The sequence below is a fragment of the Netta rufina genome (assembly GCF_964035555.1).
Source record: "Netta rufina genome assembly, chromosome: 5".
Taxonomy (NCBI): domain Eukaryota; kingdom Metazoa; phylum Chordata; class Aves; order Anseriformes; family Anatidae; genus Netta; species Netta rufina.
The window spans coordinates 5,771,659-5,792,714 of NC_140128.1; the positions used below are offsets into that span (position 1 = coordinate 5,771,659).

Sequence of the window (21,056 nt, forward strand, 5' to 3'; positions counted from 1 at the left end):
GAGATGTATATACAACTGCTTTCTTCTCCCCCAGAGCCTGAAAGCTCAGTGGTCTGAGGGTTAACAGTCTAACTTGTTGTCCAGCAAAGCTCCCATACTCAATCCGCCTTCCCTCCTTGTCCCCACAAGCATGTCGGCTCATTGGCAGGTTTGCCTATTTTCAGAAAACGGAAGGGGAGGCAGGAATAGCTGCACAGAGACTTGCTCACCTTGTTCTGTGTTACACATACGTTACAAACCTTGTCAGTTTATTTGCTTCTGAACACATCCTGCTTACGTAAAAAGGCTTTCTTTGTTCAGAAGCGATGACACGCATAACCAAGTTGGTCTTTGCACTGCAGAAGCATTAGCATAGCATGCTGGCTCTGCATTTTGCCTTGCAGAGACTGACCTTCTCCATCAGGACACATACAAGCAACACTCACTAAGCTCCGGACACCAGCAACGCAGAGGGTTTCTTCGCTTGACTGAGAGCTTTTCACTGTGTGCTCCCTTCCTCAGAGCAGAAAGCCTCCGTTCATTTTGTACAACATTTTATTCTGTAAACAAAGCATACTGACATACAGAACAGGGCATTCATTTCCGAGTGAATGAGCAACAACTTGGTGTGGTTTTTGCTGTCGTTGTGGTGGTGGTTTTGTTTTTACATTCAACCATGTACCACCTACAATGAATTATTATTCACTCTTCATGCTACAGCAGCATCTCGAGGTCCTGACCAACTGTAAAGCATGGAGTAATTCAAGCTCTCAAGACAAGTTATTACTTCCCGATGTTTTCAGTCTATATAGGCAAGACAAAGAAGGGGGGAAAAAGAAAGCAGTCCTCTTCCCCCCCCCCCCCCCTTTCAAACGATGAAGAATACAGGCAATATGAAACTCAAGAACAGGACCAGAAACAAACCAAAGGACTCTCATTCTTTAAAACCCCAAATCATTCTTTACATTTCCAAAGGCATGTTTATCTTACAGATGTGAAAAAGTGACCAACAAGTCAAATAAAGTAGTGACATTTATTTGTTATATAATTTGTTGGATTCCTCTGAATGGAACTGCAGCGACAGCATACACACAACCAAAGCACTCTCAACACCATAACCCCAGGTCCTATGGGTCACGTACCAGCTGTCATTAATCAAGGAGCAAAATCATTCAGAGGGTATGACTACTGAAACGAGATAATATTTACCAGTACACAGATCTCAGGAAAACAGAAATAGAACCCTCAGATAAAACAGCAAAAAAGGACTGACAAAAAGGCACGAGAAAGTGGTCAGTGCATGTAACAGAGGGGATGCTGTATGCAGAAAATAGTATTGAGGAGTCAGTGAACAGCAGCTTAGTCAGATAAGTAAAACATGTCAGAGGTAGCCTGGAACAGTATATTACCATGAAGAACCACAACCAACACAGATTAAAAAAAAAAAAAACAACAGAAGACTCAATTTCACACCTTTTGCAGAAGGCCCGTTCTACTGTCCTTACAGTTTCTTCCAGTATCTGTAATGCTTTTATAAGCAGCTTCATACTACAAATTTATTCTCCATTGAATAGAAAAAGAAAACACATCTGAAAATTACCTATGAACTACAGTTGCTGCCAACCAAGGAGAGAAAGCCACACAGCTCATGCTCTGACCTTAATTCCCTCCCCCTTATGAGTTAACTGTTATATCATTAGAAAGTTTTCCTGTCCTATTTTCTAACAGCCCTTTAATGGCATCCACCGTACGTGTGAAAAACGGTTTTATAAATAGCTTCAAAGGCAGTTAATGATACCAGAAGGCAATTTGCACTTCTCCATTTCTGCCACCAAAATCAGTGCTGGACCTACGTTCTCCACCAAGCACTCACCTGGAGCTATTCCTGTGGGCATGCTCTGATCAGTAACTCAGCTGGGCTGCCAAGCAGATGCGAGAACCAACCTGACACTGCTGTCTTATAAGCTGGAGAACTTGTAAAAACTTTGTTTGTAGATTGCAGTCTTCCTATCCAAATGCAGCTGGAAACACGTGAGCTATCTTGGATCAAACTGTCCTCAACAGCTACAACTGACTTATGCTCTTCAACAAGAACTCTCCTGTTGTTTCCAAGAGCTCTTAGAAAATCTTCTTCCCTAGCAGTAGCTTCAGAAACTTTAGGTTTGCTTTGCAATTCAATAATAATTCATGTGGATCTGCATCCCTGCAAACCTATAATAAATTGATGTCTGGGACAGACGATAATTCCTCAGAAACACTGCTCCTTTCACAGTTTAATCAACTGCAGCTTGTTTCAGAAGGGCCTCATTTTCTCCTTTTTGCCAGCCTACTTTCTAAATTATCTTTTTCTTTCTCTCTCTCTCTTTTTTTTTTTTTTTTTTTTTTTTTTTTAAATTCTGATCTTCTGTTTAAAATGTGTGTATGCATCTACTTATGTTCACTGGCACTCCTCTGTGATGCAAACTGAATTTTCTAAGATGCCGGGATCTCAACTCCAGCAGATGCTGGCAGGTGCAACATATGCTCATCATAACATGCAGATAAAATAATATCCTCAGCCTGGATTTTTACACTAATAATAAGTGATTAGACAGTCAGCTTTCTCCTCACAGACTTCTCAAAAGAACAAGAATTCATTCTTTCTTCAATTATATTGCATCAAGACAAAATGTTTGTCACTCTACCTGCAGATAAGAAAGTCAGTACATGCGTAAAGAACCCATGAAATAATTTAAAAAATAATTGTTCATTTTTTTCTAATACTCTTCTATATGCATACTCGTTCTTTTTAGTTTCAGAACAAACTTTGGCACTTTCCAGCTGCTGTGTTGATCACAGGCAATCTTCCCGCAGCAACACTGAGCTCTGCAGTACAAAGATGTCCATCCACATCCACGATGCTCATTTCTGGTGTGCTGAGTCTAATGTGAAGTTTGACAAAGAGCCATGGAGTGTCCTGCCCCACATCCAATTAAGATCTGTTTTGCAAAACCGAGAGCTTTGACTGGCTTCGGGACCTGGACGTTTGCTTCTGTGCCATCTCCACACATCCCGTGTTCGTTCCATCCCCAGGAGAAACAAGAGTCACCTGAAAGAGAGGATGCACAACACTGAATAAAGGCAGCAAACACAACAGCGTCAACTAGTTTGGGAAGCAGATTGGTCAAGTCATATTCTAATGAGGTTCTAATAAATCCTGCTAAGGGGGGAAAAACATTCAGGTTCTCCTGAAAACTTAAAAAACCAGAATGAGCTATTGCCTACCTTGTTTCATATCGTTAACAACATAAGAGAGATTAAAATAATAAAGACATCTGAAAATTGCTCAGCAAATATCTTGTTCTGTGCCCATAGGAAGGTCTCTTTTAAAGGCACTTTAAACCTTTCCCAAAATGATGTGGGATCCTCATCTTTCAGGTTCACCTCAGTAAGCAAAACTTAGCAGCACGAACTGAGCCTAGTGCCATTGTAATCAGTTCATGCAGCACAGTCTGGAGGACTGGGGAACACACAAAGCTGCCAGGCTGCCAAACAAAGCTCATTCCTGCTTTCAAAGAAGTAGGAATGAAACCTAATTTTTCTCCTTTAAAAACAGATCTTCAGCATGCCTTACTCTTAATCATCACACCTCTTCTGCTTGCTTCGGCATTATTTCACTGCTTTTATTACCCTTATTTTCCTTCACTGTCACTTATTTTTGTAAAATCTACTTTTACATCCCAAATCATGGTCCGTGTGTTATTATTACCCTACAGTACTCTTTCTTAAAGCAGAATATGTAAATCCTGTTCTATAAATTGCCGGCATAAGAAGAGATACATAACGCCCCCTCCCCCCCTTATTCTGAACAAGAGATATTTCTTCCCTATTTTCCTGTCTTTATTTGGCTGTCGCAGCCTGCGCCTGTGAATTCCTGTAATGAAAAAGAAAGCCACCCTGCAACAGCATCGTGTTTCCGATGCCACTGTTATTTTTGAAACGCAGCAGGTATTAAACAGCGTGAAGCACCACTCCAGAGGACAAACAACGAGAAGAAAAAAGGCAACATTCAGCATTGCAACCCCAATCATAATACTAATTCAGAAACCGATTATTCCAAAGATAGCAGGATCATCTCTCTCTCCTGCAAACTCAGTACATTTCATTCTCATCTGCTTTCTTTATATATTACTATGTTAAAGTTCTCTTCTTCTATAATTAGGCATAAATGTTACTAAAACGAGCTTTTGTGTGGTTTAACCCTGTAGACAGAGAAGCATCACACAGCCCTTCGCTAGCTCCTGCCCAGTTGGATAGGGGGAGAATCAAGACAAAGAGGTGAAGCTGATGTGTTGAGATAAAAACAAATTCACAGGACAGGAAAGGAAGGGAAAATAATAATAAGGGTGATACTATATACAAGCAAGGGCTGCGCAATGCACTTGCCCCTGGCCAAGCCCACTGTTACAGCTTTCTTTTTTTCTTTTTTTTTTTTTTTTTTTAGTAAGGCTCCAGGTAAGAATATTTTTGTCATTATTAACAAGCAAGAAAAAGGTATCACAAACCAAGAGACTCAAGACGCATCGTGGAACAATTATTCAGGGAAAAATTCAACCACAAAACACCACCTGCACCTAAGAAAAGGCATTCTTTTGCACAGTTGTTAATATGTTAATTCGTGGATCCTGCAGAGTAAGCCTACTTCAAAGGGAAAAACCTCCAAGTTTAATGAAAAGGAAATATAACATGCTCTTATGTTAATGAGATGACAATGGAAAGCTTTTTGTGGCTGAGCTCTTAGCAATTAGTGCAATGACCAAACGCAATGAGCTGATGTGTTTGTATGGGGATTCACTACATCTGACTGAAGGATTTATTTATTTTCATCCTAGCCCACCAGGACAAGAGAGAGGAAATGAGAAAGATTTTGTTCACCTTGAATCACAAAATGCTCAATGACGTATTAACGCCTCTCCAAGTAATAAGTAGACCTAGTTAAACATCTTTGGAAAAAAACTCAGCAAAATTCACAAGCTAGGAAACCCGCATACAAGAATACCTGCCCTAAAATAAGCACCAAGCTTTTTCCAGCCCACAGTTCTCCAAGCACGTAAAAAGGCCAACAAACAGATTTTTGTACGTGGCTCCAGTGAGCTTCATGTTTACTGAAACGGGCTGAGGGAAAGCAGACAAAAACCTACACATACAGAGTACCTTGGGTTCACAAATAGCCTTAGGCAAAAGGCCATATGCATACGGAGTGCCAGGCAGAAATCCGGAGGTCTGACGGGAGCTGACCGACGCAGAACAGCGGGTCCCAGTGATGACCCTCAGCAACAAGTCCGATGTCTAGAAAGCTAAAAGGCAGAGAGTTACTGTGGCCAGAATAGGTGTGCAATACCACACCTGCCTGCAGTACGTTTTGAGCAAGGTTTGGGCACAAAAAGGGCAGGTGCTTGATTTCTGTCAGAGAAAAGAGAACTGGCGGAAAAGACGCAGAGTCTGGTTTTTGCACCGTCATCACTGGGACTTGCGGGAGGGCTGGCAGGGAGTGGGAAAAATGAATTAAGGAAAGGTGAGTTCAGGGAAGGCCTTCATTAAGGAACAGCCTGCAGTGAGACTAAACAGGCTTTTCCCCTGAACAAGAAATACACACAAAGCGGGAGCAGAAAAGCCCTTAATTTGCCAGTTTGGGTCACAAAACCAATAAATGGTTAATGTCTTCCCTCTGGGCATAGGCATTACCTGGGCTTTTCTCAGGGTAACTACAGTGACAGCCGCAATCCACGACTTGATCAAACTGGAGAAAATACTTCTGGTACAGTAAAGCTGCTACTTATTGGAGAGAGGAGGGGGTTCTGGGGAAGCAGGGGACTTGCAGTTGCTCCTCACTGCTGCGCACTCTGTTCTTCAGATAGGAAAAATGAATGTTGGCAAACGAGATGCTTTGGGTGAGATTCACTGCACCACTTCAGCCACCTAGCAGGCAAGCAACTTTGCTACGGTTAGGAAAACCTGGTGGAAACCAGGAAGCTCCAAACATCGCTGCAGCCTTGTTTTGGGCTGCAGTCTGCTTCTAAGCCATTGTGCCCTGGAGACTAATCACTGAGATCTTTCAAAGCTTATCTCCTCCTTCTGCTCCTGTTCTCCCAACCACACACACAGACAGAAGCTGGCTTTGAAGGCAACCCAAGTATCTTGAAGACAAGTTATTCAGCAGACAGCTTTGCGTATTAAGGATTCATTAAAGCATTTTAGTCCAGCTCTATTGCACAGGCTTTGTGCTCTCAGCAAAACTCCAATACCTCGATATTTTTATTCTTTTAATTTTAAATTAGTGCTACTTTTCAGATGGTTATAGATAAAGTTACAGTCATCGAGAGACTGGCGATTTGCTCAGAGCAAGTCAACTTGAAACAGAATCAGGGCAGAACCTGGAACAAAATTCAGGTGTCTTTTGGCTATTTGGAAAGGTTTCAAGCCTTACAAGGTGTAACATAACAATATGCAAAAGGTTTAGACTACATCTGACCACAAAGGTTGTAAAACACAAGTGAAGTCTTCCTAAGTTTTCAGAACACCTGGGAAGTGATGGTATAGTATGAAATAAAAGAAATAATATATTACTTTTGCATTTTTGTTAGCAGCAATTCTGTCATAAGTCGAAACAACTTGCAGTTTCACAATGTAAGAGACAGAGTTAATCCCAATTCTTTCCATACAAAAGCACAGAAACATAGCAGCAGCTGGAAGGACAGCCAAAATATTCTGCTGTGTCTAAAAGCCGCCTTTGGTGAGCGGAATACGAGACACAATCCCAAGACAGCATATGCTGCTGAGCAGCAGAAGTAGAAACCAGTGAAGAGACCTGTGCAGTGCCAGCAGCATCACGGAGCCACACTGATGGCCACGTTTCCATGGAGTGAGCTGCCTTGCACTCAGGCAGCCCATCCAGCTGCTGCTGGAGCTGCCCAGGCCCACAGCCTTCATAGCCACACACAGACCCCACAATGCCTTAGAAGAAACGCACAGGCACTGCAGCGCTAGCTCAATGTGCAGATGAAGAACATAGGTTTTGTGATAGCAAGTACGAAGTCACGGTGCTGCAGGCTCGCTGAGTTCAGAGCCAGCCTCCAGCCCACACCCGGTCCTCACCCCAGCGGGGCAGCACGACCTGCTCTCCCCAAACGCTGGCGCCACAGCACCACTCACTCCTTCCCCTTCCCCATGTGCCAGGGCTTTTAGCCCAGTGAATATCAGCTGCCTTCTGGTCCTGTGTCTAGTTTTCCTCCTGGTACCTAAAGGAGGACGACTGCCCGTGGCCTTCCAACAGCTCCTCACAACAAATGCATGAAGCCAGCACGATAGGGGCTTCTCTGGCTTGGTGCCCTGACCTAACACCTTGCATTCATTATTTTTTACAGCAGAAGCACTGCCGTGTTACTATGAGCTTCCCTCTGCCTGTACCTGTACACGTGTAGCAGAGCAGGGCCTTTGCACTGGGTCAGAGCATCCAGGCCAGCTGACAAAATCTCTCACTATAATATACAGCCAGCTACTGGGAAGAGTCAGAAAATCAGCTTGAGCATGCTCAGGGAGCCACACTGCGATGTGGAGTACCATAAAACGGAGCTATAAGGCTACACATCTACTCGGAAATTAATTTCACTTGGGAAAGCCCAATTTCTTGTTTCTCCTTCAATATCAGTCTCTATCCCATGAACAGCAAAGAAGCAGGAGCATTACTGGGCATAACTTCCCTTTTCCATCCTCATTTTCAGACCAGAGAAATAGCTGAGAGTTACAATGTGGGAACCATGTCTATAACAGTTTCTGAGCATGCCATGAAGGGCAGCATAGCACATCTGACAGCCTGAAAACGGTATGTGGGGAAGGGCCACAATGCACAGTAACGGAGGGAAAGAGAGAGAAACTAGCCCTGCAGACAAATAGGGAAAGGTATGGTACGAACAGCACTTACCAAAAAAAGCATTCGTATTCTCACAGGAATGTGGTACATTTTCCTATGCAGTGTTTTAAGCACCAGACAAATATTTCAGCCCGTTCACTAGAGGTAGTGCCATCTTGTCATCTAATATCAAATACGAGTGGAGATTTCATTCTACTCTCACAGGGCAAATCAAAGCAGGAGCTGAATGGCTCACCCCACAAATTAACAGGCAGCTATTTAACAGAATCGTTCCACATTCTTTCAGACAAGCCATGGTTTAGGTTACTCAGTGCTAGTTCATGACACATTTTGTTTTTTCTTTCTCAGTTATACATTGCCATTTTGAAGAGAAAAAACCTGCAGAAATACACAAAAACGTACCTAAATTCTGTACGAGAGAGAGGTTTGCTTGGCTGCATGTAGGTAGCAAGGAGAAAAGTCTACTGCAAGTATTAACTGTTGACATTTCTGCTTTCACAGGCAAACACCAGTGGTACTTCTTATGACTAAGGCTCACGGGTGCTGCACAGGGTTTGCCTTTTGGTGTTACTCAAACGTTTCAATTCCTCCCAGCAGGAAAGCGCCTTCAGCTCAGCACTGAACAAAATATGGGCTCACGACTTTGCGCAAGACTGAATGTAGCTGGACCCCTGACAATACGTGAGGATTATATCATGCATGAAGCAGCTGCAGTGCAGAGAGGAATAAGCATTAAAGATGCTTGCTTTTTACACCTGTAGAAGACAAGAAAATCTTGAAATTTTGCCTTTTGAAATACAGGACAAGAACACCTGACAAATTTGTCAGTGGAGAATTTTGTCTTAAGGCTCTGAATGGGTCTTAAGGCTCTGAATGTTAACCTGCTTCATCAGAGCACCAGGCATGGCAGAAAGTGACACTCATTCGCACAGCTTACACCCCTGCCTCTCCAAATGACAGGCACAAAATGTGTCAGTGCTCTCACTCTGTGTGACCACAACTAGACAGTCACGGTCTTGTCGCAGAGACAGGGACAGGAGTCCTGTGACCATTTCTACATGACGTGAAGGAGAACAGGTAGAAAATACCTTTTACTAAGTGCTTAGTAAGAGGCTGTCCATGGGAATTCAAATGGCCAAAGCAATATTCCGACACCTAGGAGGGGGTGAGAGTCATCTTGGTGTCCCTTGAGACCATCCAGAGCCATGGCCATTTGCACCCATGTGTGCTGGGTATAAAGCATTACTGTGTTAAGCTTAGACACGCTTTCAACTGAAATAAATGACTATACAAAGAAAATGAGGGGACAGCTACAATTCATTCTGACCTGGAACATGACATCCAAGACCCAGAATTGAAGGCAATCTTCAGCACCCCACTAGGAAAAGCGACAGACAAGTGCTGAGATGGATGCAGATGTGAGAATGGGCAACTCCTCCGACTGCAGTACAGCTACATGAAGCTCACTGCACACACCACGGACATCGCAGGGCAGAAGTTACAGAGGGCAAGACGGGCAGCAGCATGCAGGTCAAATGGTGCTTCCTTCTACTTTGTTGGTTGAAATCAGAAATGAGATCGCACTGGGATCTCTCAGAAATCTTCTCTTCAAGAAAGAATAGCTAGGTAGGAACAGAATATTTTGTTCTGCTTTGGCACTTCATGGGTTTTATAAAGCAACTCGTTGTACCGTACGCTGGTCTGTTTACAAGTATACAGATTTAAGGTGATAATGTATACCAAGCTATATATGGCTGTCAGTCTTTGGCAGCTTATAAAAAATACTTAGGATACAATAAAAGGTAAACAGATATTCGATATGGTCACATTTACCTACAATTTCTTCTTGTCTGACTGCTATTCTCTTCCCCTGAAGGGCTGTTTCCACTGAGCAAAAGCGAGTGTTTTGTTCTGGGATTTGTTTCTGAAGATGTTCTTTCCTGTAGAACACAATTATCTGTAACTCAGAACCAAGAAGTGAAATGCGTGCTCCTTCCATATGGGTATCTTCTGTAAAATAGCTTTATGCTTAAATGGGCTTTAGTTTGGATGTTCCCCCTTTCACTTTCCTTCATCAGTTGCAAGGCTGCATTTTGGTCAAGTTTCACGATACGTGGTATGAACGCACGCTGCTGTTGAGTGAAATTTTAAAAATCTGCTTGTCAATATTGAACAAGTGAGGGCTTTTTTTCCATGCTTAACAAGTAATCTGAGGCGAAGTCCAGGTCATTAGCTAAAGCGTTAGAAATGCAAAGAGAAAAGACAAGGAAACAAGCGCTCCCTGAGTTGCTCAGTTCCCTTCTTATTGATTGAACCAGCAGATTTTCTCAGAGCTCCGCAAACCTTGTCTCCTAGCAGGCAGTAGTTGCAACTCAGCAGTGAAGTTATTAGGATGCCTTACTTTGATGACGTTTCAAGCTGTAATGTTAGCATAGCACAGCGGCTCAGATCCTGGTTCCCCTGCAAGAGTCACTTTGCAGTTTTAACTGACAGCACTGAAGTATGTGTATACAAAAGAGCTTTAAAATACAGAGCTCAATGCAAGCTATAACATAGCTGGAGAAAAAGGGAATTCAGGATGAACTGCTTTACCCTCCTTTCTGGGCAGGATTTTCAGATTACATTTCCTCCATGCTGCAGCTGTTGTTCTTGATTTAGCCTACTTGTATCTGGTTCAAATGTGCCTATACCACACTGTACTGTAGTGCAAGTGCACACCTAATAAACCCCCTATGGACCACGTGCCTCGTCTGTCTCCGTTTGTGTGCCTATTCTTACAGGGATTCTTAAACTAGCCACTGTGTTGGGGGTCTGAACAGGGTAACTAAAAATCTACTCAGACACAACAGTGGCTGGGTCATCTGAGCACCTATAGAGAGAGCAAGAAGTAAATGATTTAGTAACATTCCCATGTTAACAGTGCTGGAGCTTAAAACCATCATTCCCCTCACGCAGCATAGTTCTGTGAACTAGCAGCATCCTTTTCAAAGAAGGAAACAGAGAGTGACTTGACTGAGCTATGAAAGAAGATGAAAGTGAGTAAAAAAAAATAAAAAAAAATCCCATGATTCAGACTTCACAGACCTTAAAGAGATTTACTTCAAGTGTGTGTACCAGAAGCAAGTCATGTTTGTTCAAAGTGGCAGATGAAAAGCAAGGTTTTTACCTGAAATTGGCTCTGCAGAGCTGAGCTTGTGTTAACTTTCAATTCCAAGTAAAACAGTAGCTGAATACTGAAGGAAAAAAAATTTTTTTTTTTGGATAAACATGCCAAGCAACACCACCACAAACTACAGCCTCAATGTCATCTACATGGCTTAGCCATTTCTCTGATTTCAGAAAGGGTTTTGGGGTCTACTGTAAAGCAGAACCCGAGTGTTCCAGCTCTTCCCATTTCTTAAAAATGAGCATAAGACTGGAGACTTCAGCCACAACATTCAGTCAAGCAGGTGATGCAGATTAATGAGACAGATGATGTTTATCAGAGGAGACGTACAATTCTCTTTCCTTTCCCAGGTAACCAATAGCCAGGAAGACCAGAACTCTAGGAATACAAGCTCTATTTTTTTTAAGCTGTACTTTTAAAGCAGTACTTGATATTTAAGTAAGCATTCTGTAAAAACTAAGCAAATGGTCAATACTGGATGTAAAAATAGTGGGAGAATCGGCTATGTCAGGTATGGTAGAAAAAAATAAGTGCTGTACCATACATAAGAATTAAAAACATTCAGGAAGAGAATCAAAGCAGACAGCTTCAAAAACAAAAGTGCCCAGAGGGTAGGATTGGATCTGTTTCTCCAAACATCAGTTCAAAACCATATACACCTGCTGAGTGAAGGCTAGAGGAATCGCTTGCTGATATGAAGCCAAGGAAGAGTTCTACCATCAACACCCATTTGATGGTAGCAAACCGTCAAAGACTGGTTGAATTACATAAACACCGATTTTTCCATACTTGTTTTTCTGGTGCAGAACAGGGATTTTGGGCAAGATGTAAGGCACAGCTTACCAACTTTCACCTTTTTATATTCTGCATGGATAAATCTCACTGTAATTCCCTTCACTTTTATCCACTGCGTTATATAACTTCAAACTAATTATTCCTATTGCAAAGAAATAAAAATTAAAAAGTTGAGCTTCAATTCTGAGTTGGCAAAAAGCATTTCAAAGCAACACACAGGGCTAAAGAGAGTCTAGCCCTGAGCTAGACCAGAACACACAGGGTGTGTAAGCACACCTCTTGTGACCTGGGGCCACCTAGGTGGGGAGCAAACCTGCTGCAGCACAGCTTCTCCACATTTCTCCTTGCAGCACTGCCTTCGGCCTTCACTGCGACTCCAAAGTCCGTCTGTCTCCTCTTCACACCACTTCTGCCTAGCTTTCCCTAGAAGCGAGCAAGACAGGAAAGAAACACCAGCACAATTTGGGATGCCACATACAAGTAGCGCCACTTGGGATGTCCTGGTTCAGAAAGGCAAACAACATCTCGTTCCTGCAGCTGGTTCAAGGTATGTTTTGGAGACACCTCCTTGCTTTGCCTCCATCACTGTAAGGGGGACACAGATTCTGAACTGGGAGCTGCTCCTTGAGCAGAGGGAACATATCGAGGCAGTCTTTGGAAGACAGCAAGTGCAGAAAAGAGTGTCCTGAGATGAAAACCTGCTGCCGTTAACACTGGAGAGATGCTTTCCCAAAGTTTCATCGCATTTTCTGGACCCTGGCAAAAGAGCCATAGTCCAAACAACATTCATTCATCAGGTGCGGGGATCTGAGGTTAGAAAATAAAACGGCTTTGGCAAGGTGACAGGAAGGACAGCTGATGGGCAGAGGGATTCAGAGGCTCCATGCCAGCTCCAGAAGGTCAGAGGAGCAGAACTGAGAGCACAAGCTGCGTCCCTCAGACACAGTTTGGCGCTATCCCATCTGAGCCTCTGCATAACCTCAGGGTGAAGAGGAAACTAGCTGGAGTCAGGACTAGCTGGCACCATTTTGGAAGAACTGTCCCCGCCAGAAATCTGGGATAACAAAATATTCTTCAGAACAACAAAAAAGTAAACTCTACGAAGAGAACATTTGACCAAATAAACGATCCAAGAGCTTTGTTCTCCTCTCTTTGGAGGAAATGGAAACACTGGAAATACAGCACCTCCTTCGTGCACTGGCCTCACTCTTCTTTCTTGTGGACATGCAGAAAACCGACTTTTTCTGTCTTCCCCTATGGTCAGCACTAAGCTAATCACAGAGTGGGATCAGCTACATTAAACCAAAAATGACACTGAAAAAAATTCTTAAAATTTAAGGCCACATTTGGCACCACAACTAATATTTATCATTACTCCGAAAGAAACAGTAATAGCGTGGAAAACTTTTAAGTCATGATGAATGTTACTGAGAAAATAGGCTAAAGGACTAAACCCAAATCAGTCCAAACTTTTGGTGAAATAGCAAGCTTCAGTTTGCAGTAATAAAAGTTACACAAGATAAGCATGCACTACATATAGATAGGTATAAAACACACGAACAAATGAACACTGTGTAAAGCAGTTCTCACTAACCTTCAGTGTGACTATCTGGGAACCTGATTTGATTCTTTAAAACACTGGGAAATAGAACAACCAAATAATAGGAAAACAACGAGGTCAGACAATGTTGATCTGTCTCGTGAAATAACAAATTTTTTCTGACTCTGCTTCAAACGTCTTGTGCTAACTTTAAACCTGCTGCATACCAATAATAAAAGCATTTCTCGTACAGTTCAGCCAAGAGATCTCCAACCTTCAAGGCCACTTATTAACAGACCTGTCTATTCATGGGTAAACCAAGATGCCACTTCCCTCAACTCCACAGGCTTCTTAAATCTACTCAGGGATAGGAGAAGCAAGAGCTTACATTTTCATGTGTCAGATCAACTTTGCAGAAGTCTTTAACAGAAGTGACTCATTCCCAAATCATTTAAACACTTAAAAATGCTATCCTAAATCCCAAGTAAGAACCCACCTCCTTTTTTTTTTTTTTTTCTTTGTGTCAGCATTTTAAAGCTCTCCATGTAACTTCCAAAATTTATTTAAAACAAAGAACCATGATCTTTATTAAAAAGGATAACCAACCAGGCCAAGATATTGTAGCCAACCACTGAATCTAATAATTTACCATCCAAAAAAAGGGTGTAGGAAGAATTACAGCACAACCAGCAGGCCCACATATACGCTTGCAGACATGTATCCTACAGGATGCATGCATATATGTATATACAAATAGTTTGCACAGGCAAACAGAGGATACACGTATCTAATATCTACAAAGGTACACGCAGGTAGCAGCCAGCATCTCGCTTGCTGCCATAGAGAGTTAAATCTGAAATGCAAAACCACATTTTCAACAGCGAAGTGACAGAACTTTGAAACAGAGACCGCAGCAGGTTGTGCCCACGCTGTCCTGGCAGCCAACAATGCCTGCCTCAGGCCTGGCTCTCTTCTGCGGAGCTCTGCCCAGCAGGGTTCATGCTTTTGGACCTCGTGTTGGCAGCAATGCACAGTGCAACAATTCATTTTTCCGCACACGTCTCTGTAGATGATCACGGTTGATTTGGAGCGCCTCAGTTCCTGGGAGTGGGATCCAGCTCGCCTCACTCCAGAAGCCTTAGTGGTGCATCTGCTTACATATGTCCGTACGTGTGCATGTATATCCAACCCTTCACCTAGGCACCTACCTCATCTCATGCTCAAGAGGCACTTGCACAGTGTGGTTCACCTCATCCAAGGCAAATTTCAAGTCAAAAAAAGCCTCATTCTCCATCTCTACCTCCTCGTTGCCTGTGTACTGGACTAGGTCAGACTAAGTTTAAGTTAAAGTAGACGAAGTTTACCCTACTGAGCTTTCTGAAAATCAGATACTTTTAAGGCAAAAAAAGAAAAACACCCACTGACATTTCAAGGACGTCCAAAACGTTTATGTAATTTTGAGAATTCAGATGTATCCTACTCCTCCAAAATGTCACATACACTACATAACTCAAAATGCTGTTGTCCATTAAAACCTTCTAGTATGATAACCAGTACTGCATGAAGTGCCACTTCAGTAAACACCAGGCCCTATCTTTATAGTTTTACTGCATCTCTGGTATCTAGCTCGTTCAAATAAAACACTAAAGGAAAAGGAAAGCAGCAAAGGCTTGATTCGAAGGCAGTTAATTTGTGTAGGATTAAATTTAAAGTGGACTTCAAAAGTTGATTCAGCTGCCTGGCAGATTGAGCTTGTTCCTGATTTCTGCATAAGCATACCTATAAATATGGAGGCAAAGCATTACACTGCAGTAACTTCTTAGGAAACAGGAATGACTTTTACATCTAAGTAGTAGCACTGGGTTATTTAGAACTGCCTTTACATCGCTGTGTTGAAACATGGTGCCATTAATTTCAGCAGCTCTGACTTGCAGCGCCTTCTAAGGTAGCCGACGTGTCTTGCTGAAAGACTACTGATTACCTTTCCAACATGAAAGGCTAAGCTTTTCGGAAATTACATAGGAGATCCTTCTAATTAATTAGTCCGTAGTTCCCACACCACTTGATTTCACTATTGGCTTTTGGGGGGGATGGGAGCGATGTTTATAAAGCTCCTGATGCTTTTGCAAGCAAAAATATTTCTTGCTTTCTGCAAGTGATCTTTTTTGGATGCTTCTGCCATCGATAAATTCTTTGGCCCTTAGAGAACAACTAAAGGATGATGACTTGGTATTCATTTGCAAGCATACTTCCATTTTTGAGGATTTCAGCTGACTAACCTCATTCCTGACCACAGCCCTTCATCCACGAAGCAACATGCCCAAGTCCAGGCCCATGGCAACATGCAGTGGCAAGATTCAGGCCCCAGGGGCTGTGGAAATGACTTGGCTGACCATGTCGTCTTCGTGCAACCAGCTCTGCCTCCGCCTGACTACAGGGATGGGTTCAAAGCTGCTTCTCCAGTCAGAAATCTGCAAGGGTCCTCATGGGATTTAAGCAGTGAAGGCAAGCCTTAATGGGAATGGCAAGAGGACCAATAGCTTCTCCTTGAAATGAGAAAAGCCATGAGAAAAGGGTTGCCTGTACTTCGTAGAGCAAAAACCCGACTCATAACTAATTCCTTCATTTTCAGCTATCGGTTTCCATTTCTAAAGCTCCATTCCTCTTAGCCCTGTGACTCTAAACCTTCTTATAACAGATGGAGAATTACCCCTCAGAAAGCCAAAGCATAATCCTCCTTTCCTGAGCTCTGAGGGAGACTTTCCCTCCCAGCAAAGAGCAGACACCATCGCAGGAGGAAGCAGACACCAGGAGGCTAAACCTCTGAGGTCTGCCTGTACTGCCAGCCACGGCAAAGCTGTTCAAATCCTGGGCAACTCACTGACTCCACAGTTTCTACATTTTTCTGCCTGCTCTTGACTGTTTTAGCTGTTTATATTGGTACCTCTCCAGTCCAGGGAGCATCTTTCACCACCTCCTCTACAACACAGTGTGATCTCACCTTCAGCTCATGGACATCAGCGGAGCGAAAATAAATAATGAAGCACCTCTAAAAATGTCTGTTTGCTTTCATCATCCATGGAACTAGACTCACATTGCTCTTCAAGTCGGAAACTTCAGAAAAAAAGTGCATAAAAACCCTGCAGGGAAGGCGTTATTGGGTCCTGGAATCTTGGCTCATCTGTATATTTAGCACATACAAGAAATGAACATTCAAATATAACATGAGACATCATGCACTTACCTAACTGTCCTTTCTCACATGCTGACTGATACGAAATAAACCCGTCCTACTTTCTTCAGTCATAAAAAGAACTCAAGGAAGGGGATCGTGAAGGTAAAGATACCTTTTTATAGGCCTGCTTTATGGAGCGATTCCACAGGAAAATGCCTCTCAGTGCTTTTCTTTCCCCATCTACAGAGCACGGACGTTTGTCTGTCCCAAAGAAGGTTTTAAAAGAAGGTTTATCACAGTAGCTCATACTCAACCCTTAGTTTAACAGCCATAGACGAAAGAGAAAAGAAAATAGAGCATAATAAAAACAGAATTCAGTTAAGTAAGTTGGGTACAGACAAGCCATCTTAGAAGATATTTTAGGATTCCTGAATGTACGCGAGATCTGTTGAGACAAAAATCTCTTCCTAAGAGGCAGTGTTCAATTCCACCTTTGCACTGCCCAGACCCCAGGGATTAACTTAAGCGCTGAACTGCAGTCAAGAGAAAAGCAGCATGCTGTGGCCGTGCCATTTCTAGAGGTGTGGAGGGCTTTGAAAGGCTACTTAGTTTCTCTGTTCCTGCTTTTCCTTCATTTTGGTACTTATTTCTTGCCTTCTGTTTTCTGAAACCAGCACCAGCTTCCCCCACAGATGTCCTCCATCCCCTTTCTACCCCCTCCTCATCCAGAGAGCATTTCCAAAGACCTCAGTGAGAGCACTGCATTAGCCATGAGGGTATCAGAGCGAGCCAGAACGTGCCTTGCACCTGCACGCAGCAGGGCTGCTGCTCTCCATCTCGCTCGGCTCACACAGGACGTGAGGAGCTGCGGGTGGCTCAGGCTCCGTGCAGCAGGCTGAGAGCTGCACTGCATTGCTATAGCGACAACTGCTGTGAGCACTCCCCGTTTGTACTGACAGCCCCTCGACATGCCTCACGTAACCCCACGGAAAAAAAATTGCACAAGCGGAGAAATGCAAAATAAAACACCTCCAAGGCCAAAAGGAAAAATATTGTGGGGATCTGCATCTGCATGTGTCGCTTCAAATACTTCCCCCGTGGCAATTTGCTGCTTTTACCGTACAGTGGTAACGTTAAAATAGCATTTTAAAATTCACAGTTGAAACAGCAATTTAAGCCCCCACAATGCCAGAAGAGAAGATGCGCATGCGATCGGCTCAGAAGGCACTTCAGCACGCTGCTGACAAAGATTCAGCACTGGGAAACTGACACTACACAAATGGAGAAAGAAATAAGGTGCCTGCATATTTTTTCGTAGAGTAATACACATTTGCATAGGGACGTGCTGAATTATTCATGTCTCCCCGACGAGGCAAAAGAGGCATCTTCCGAAGAGAGATTTCTGGCTATCCAAATGATACGCTTTTAAAAGGAATTTCCTGTGCTCGCAGCAGCTGAGACCTAGGTGAAAAATAGTCCCGAGATGCTCTGTGCAAGTCTTAGAAAGCTCTGACTTGACAGACAGGCTTGACACTCCAAAGCCAATAAAGCATGGTTGAACTGGCAGCAAAATACGAATATGCCGTAGTCTGAGATGGCTCCGAGCATCCTGGAGAGCTACCAAATCACTGCTGTTGAGCTGCAAAATGTCACCTCTACCCGTGCTTTTCCAAGGCCAAGATCCACGGGGCTAGAAAACTGGTCCTTCCTGGTGGCCACCACTCACAACCTTCACTGTTTCTCCGTGACTTCAGTTGCCTCCATCAGCTCACACAATATAAACCACCCCCCCCCTTCCAAAGCTTTTTGCAACCCCCAGAGCGACAACCACTCCTGCTAGAGCCTTGCCCTTCCTGACGAGGAGCATCAACACGCTCACAGGAACAGAAGGTTTTGCAGTTGGTGAACCAGCCCAAAACTGTTCGGCCTGGCTGCCGGTTATGATTTATGTCTCTAAAAAAGCACAACAACCCCAACCACCCCCTCCTTCTAAGGACTGCCCGAAACAGAAGCAATGATGGCCAGGTTCAGGGGATGCCACCGTGGCCCTCCTGCACCCGCAGCAGGTGAGCCCTGTGGTTGCTCATCCCTCAAATGCTGCCCACAACCATCTCGAAAACCCACTCCTAATGTGTTAAGCAGGGATGGGACTAAACTCAGGCTCACCTCCTGCTTGACGCCAGCACCTTGGCTCTTTTTGTGTTCCCTGCGTCCAGCTCTGCCCAGCAACATTAAGAATGAGCTTATTTCTTGATTTATTAATTGATGCACAAGACCGCCACCTTAAAAAACAAAACAGAACACAACAAAAAACAAAACAGAGCACATTTCCCATGATGAAGGAGGGGATATTGACCACGGATATGCCTGCTGAGAATGTGACAACTATCCCAGCACCAGAGTCATCACTGCCCAGCTCCCCCAGCCCCCTGCTGTTTCCTAGAACTGAGAGCGTCCACCTTCACGTGATTTACCTGCAGGCAGATATTCCAAAACACCAGGGCTCAGGAAGTACAAGTGCGTCTCCAGACAGCCAAACAGAGAACAGGCCAAGTTATGTGCTGGCAAATCTCCACTTGTTTCACCATTATCATAGCAGAGAATTTGGCTCCAAGCATGTAGCCATTAATTAACTGTACAGTTAACTATGTCAGTAAACCTATTTGCTATTACACTGGGAAATCAATAAGCCGGACTTTGTTAACCCTCTGAACCGATCTGTTAATTCATCCTTGATAAATAAAAAAATACAATATTAAGAATATCAGAGTGTACTCATGAACAGTTCACGAGGTTTGTATTGTGATCCCCGAACTGTGGAGTAAAGCTGAAAAGAGGAAAAAGTGCGTGCTGGCACTCCTGTGGCACCCAACCACAAACCCTCCCTGCCCCACAGTATCAGCCATGCCAACGTCACAGGAGGTCCCGGTGACAGCAGGAGCAACACAGCCTTTACCAGAGGACACAATTCACTGCTTTCAGCTTCAGAGACTTGCAATGAGGATGATTTTCCACATGTCTCCCAGCACAGGCTAGTGCTCTCAGGAGCACAGCAGTCTATCTGCCCTTCAAGTTTTCTAGGAAAACCCCAACGCTAACTTTCTGTTCCACAGCACAAGACGTTTAAGGCGCTTGTTATTTTTAAATTAAACTTCCAATACACTAATTTCCTCCGAGAAGAGGAGCAACGTTGCAATTTCCTCTTCCTGGCTTTCTAATTAACATAACGACATAATAATTGCAGGCGCAGCCCTCCTCAAGCCCCAGATCCCACTGTGCAGGCATTACACGGCAGCTACATCTGTAGGAACAGACACTTGCAGTGGGACACAGAGATGGCAAAGGAGATGGAGATGCTTAACTTTTTCGTGAGAACATTAAAGTAGCTGAAAAATCCCAGATATTTACGGCCAGCATTTCCAAGAAGGTAAGTAACTGTACTTTGCCCCCCTTGGGAATGCTTAGCACATTCAGAAATCTACTTGGCAATTCCCTTTTGGTTTAGGACACACAATATCAGGTGAACGCTGAATTAGGACAGCTATATTCCATCAAAACCCTTCAGAAGATACTTCCAGATCTTGGTGGAATATATTTATCCATAAACTTAAAGGAACTAAAGTTGTTTTGATTTTTCATCCTAAGAGTTCTATTTTTGAATATAGATAAATTTGATGCATCACTAAAAAGTCAGCATTTTTCAAGAGAAGACGAAAATGACAGAAGTTAAGATTTTTGATTTATTTTTGAAGGTTACTGTATTTTCCAGTTGCTTTCAATTTCAGTCCATTTGTTTCTTCCCTGAGGTAGCTACCACTGTGATATTTAAAAGGATTTATTTGCTCACTGCTCAGCTGATGATACTGACATTACAAGAGTCCTGTCCTACATGTCCCACAGTACTGGGGACATGTTGGGACATAGTCACAAGCGGTCTGGAGAGGCTGATGCCCAGCATGTGTGTATTGTTCCTTCTCTAACAACACACACACACAAAAAAAAGCCTAACAAGACATTATTCAATTAGAGTTTTATCAGCAGGGCAACATACGACCATATCTCTGCATTTTGCTGAATATGAATCCTAATCTACCCCTTTGGCAATAAAAACAGGACCTCAGAAATACACTTCCCCTGGGCTCAAGGGTTAATAGGACAGCGTTTCATTCCCTGTGGCTTTTAAGGGCTTGGCTGCTCCCTGGGCATCTGCACTGGCTACCCAAACTGCATTCCCATGTCCTTCCATCCAGGCAGCAGCTCTCTCCTGAGCGTCCCTGTCACAGTTATGAATCACAAAATAAATGCTTCAGATGTCACAGCGCTAGCTCTGGCTCCCAACAGAAATTTTTGGAGACAAAAGGTTTATGGAATACAAAGAATGATGCTGCGACATTTGGAGCACAGTGCTGCGGCCTCTCTTGCTCAGAACGACTCCCTTCTAGGCACATTTTAGCTACTTCATCTGGTTTTTACTGCTTACAAGCCAGCCTGT

The 21,056-nt window shown here is 43.4% G+C and overlaps 1 protein-coding gene across 1 annotated transcript in view; it reads right to left on the reverse strand.

The window, feature by feature from the left end:
• Positions 1-993: 993 nt before the first annotated feature.
• SERGEF (secretion regulating guanine nucleotide exchange factor) overlaps positions 994-21,056 on the reverse strand; it is a 137,410-nt gene continuing 117,347 nt past the window's right edge. Inside the window, 2 exon segments of the mRNA XM_084288408.1 lie at positions 994-2,919; positions 2,922-3,067. Coding sequence (XP_084144534.1) covers positions 2,881-2,919; positions 2,922-3,067 — 185 coding nt within the window. The 3' untranslated portion in view covers positions 994-2,880.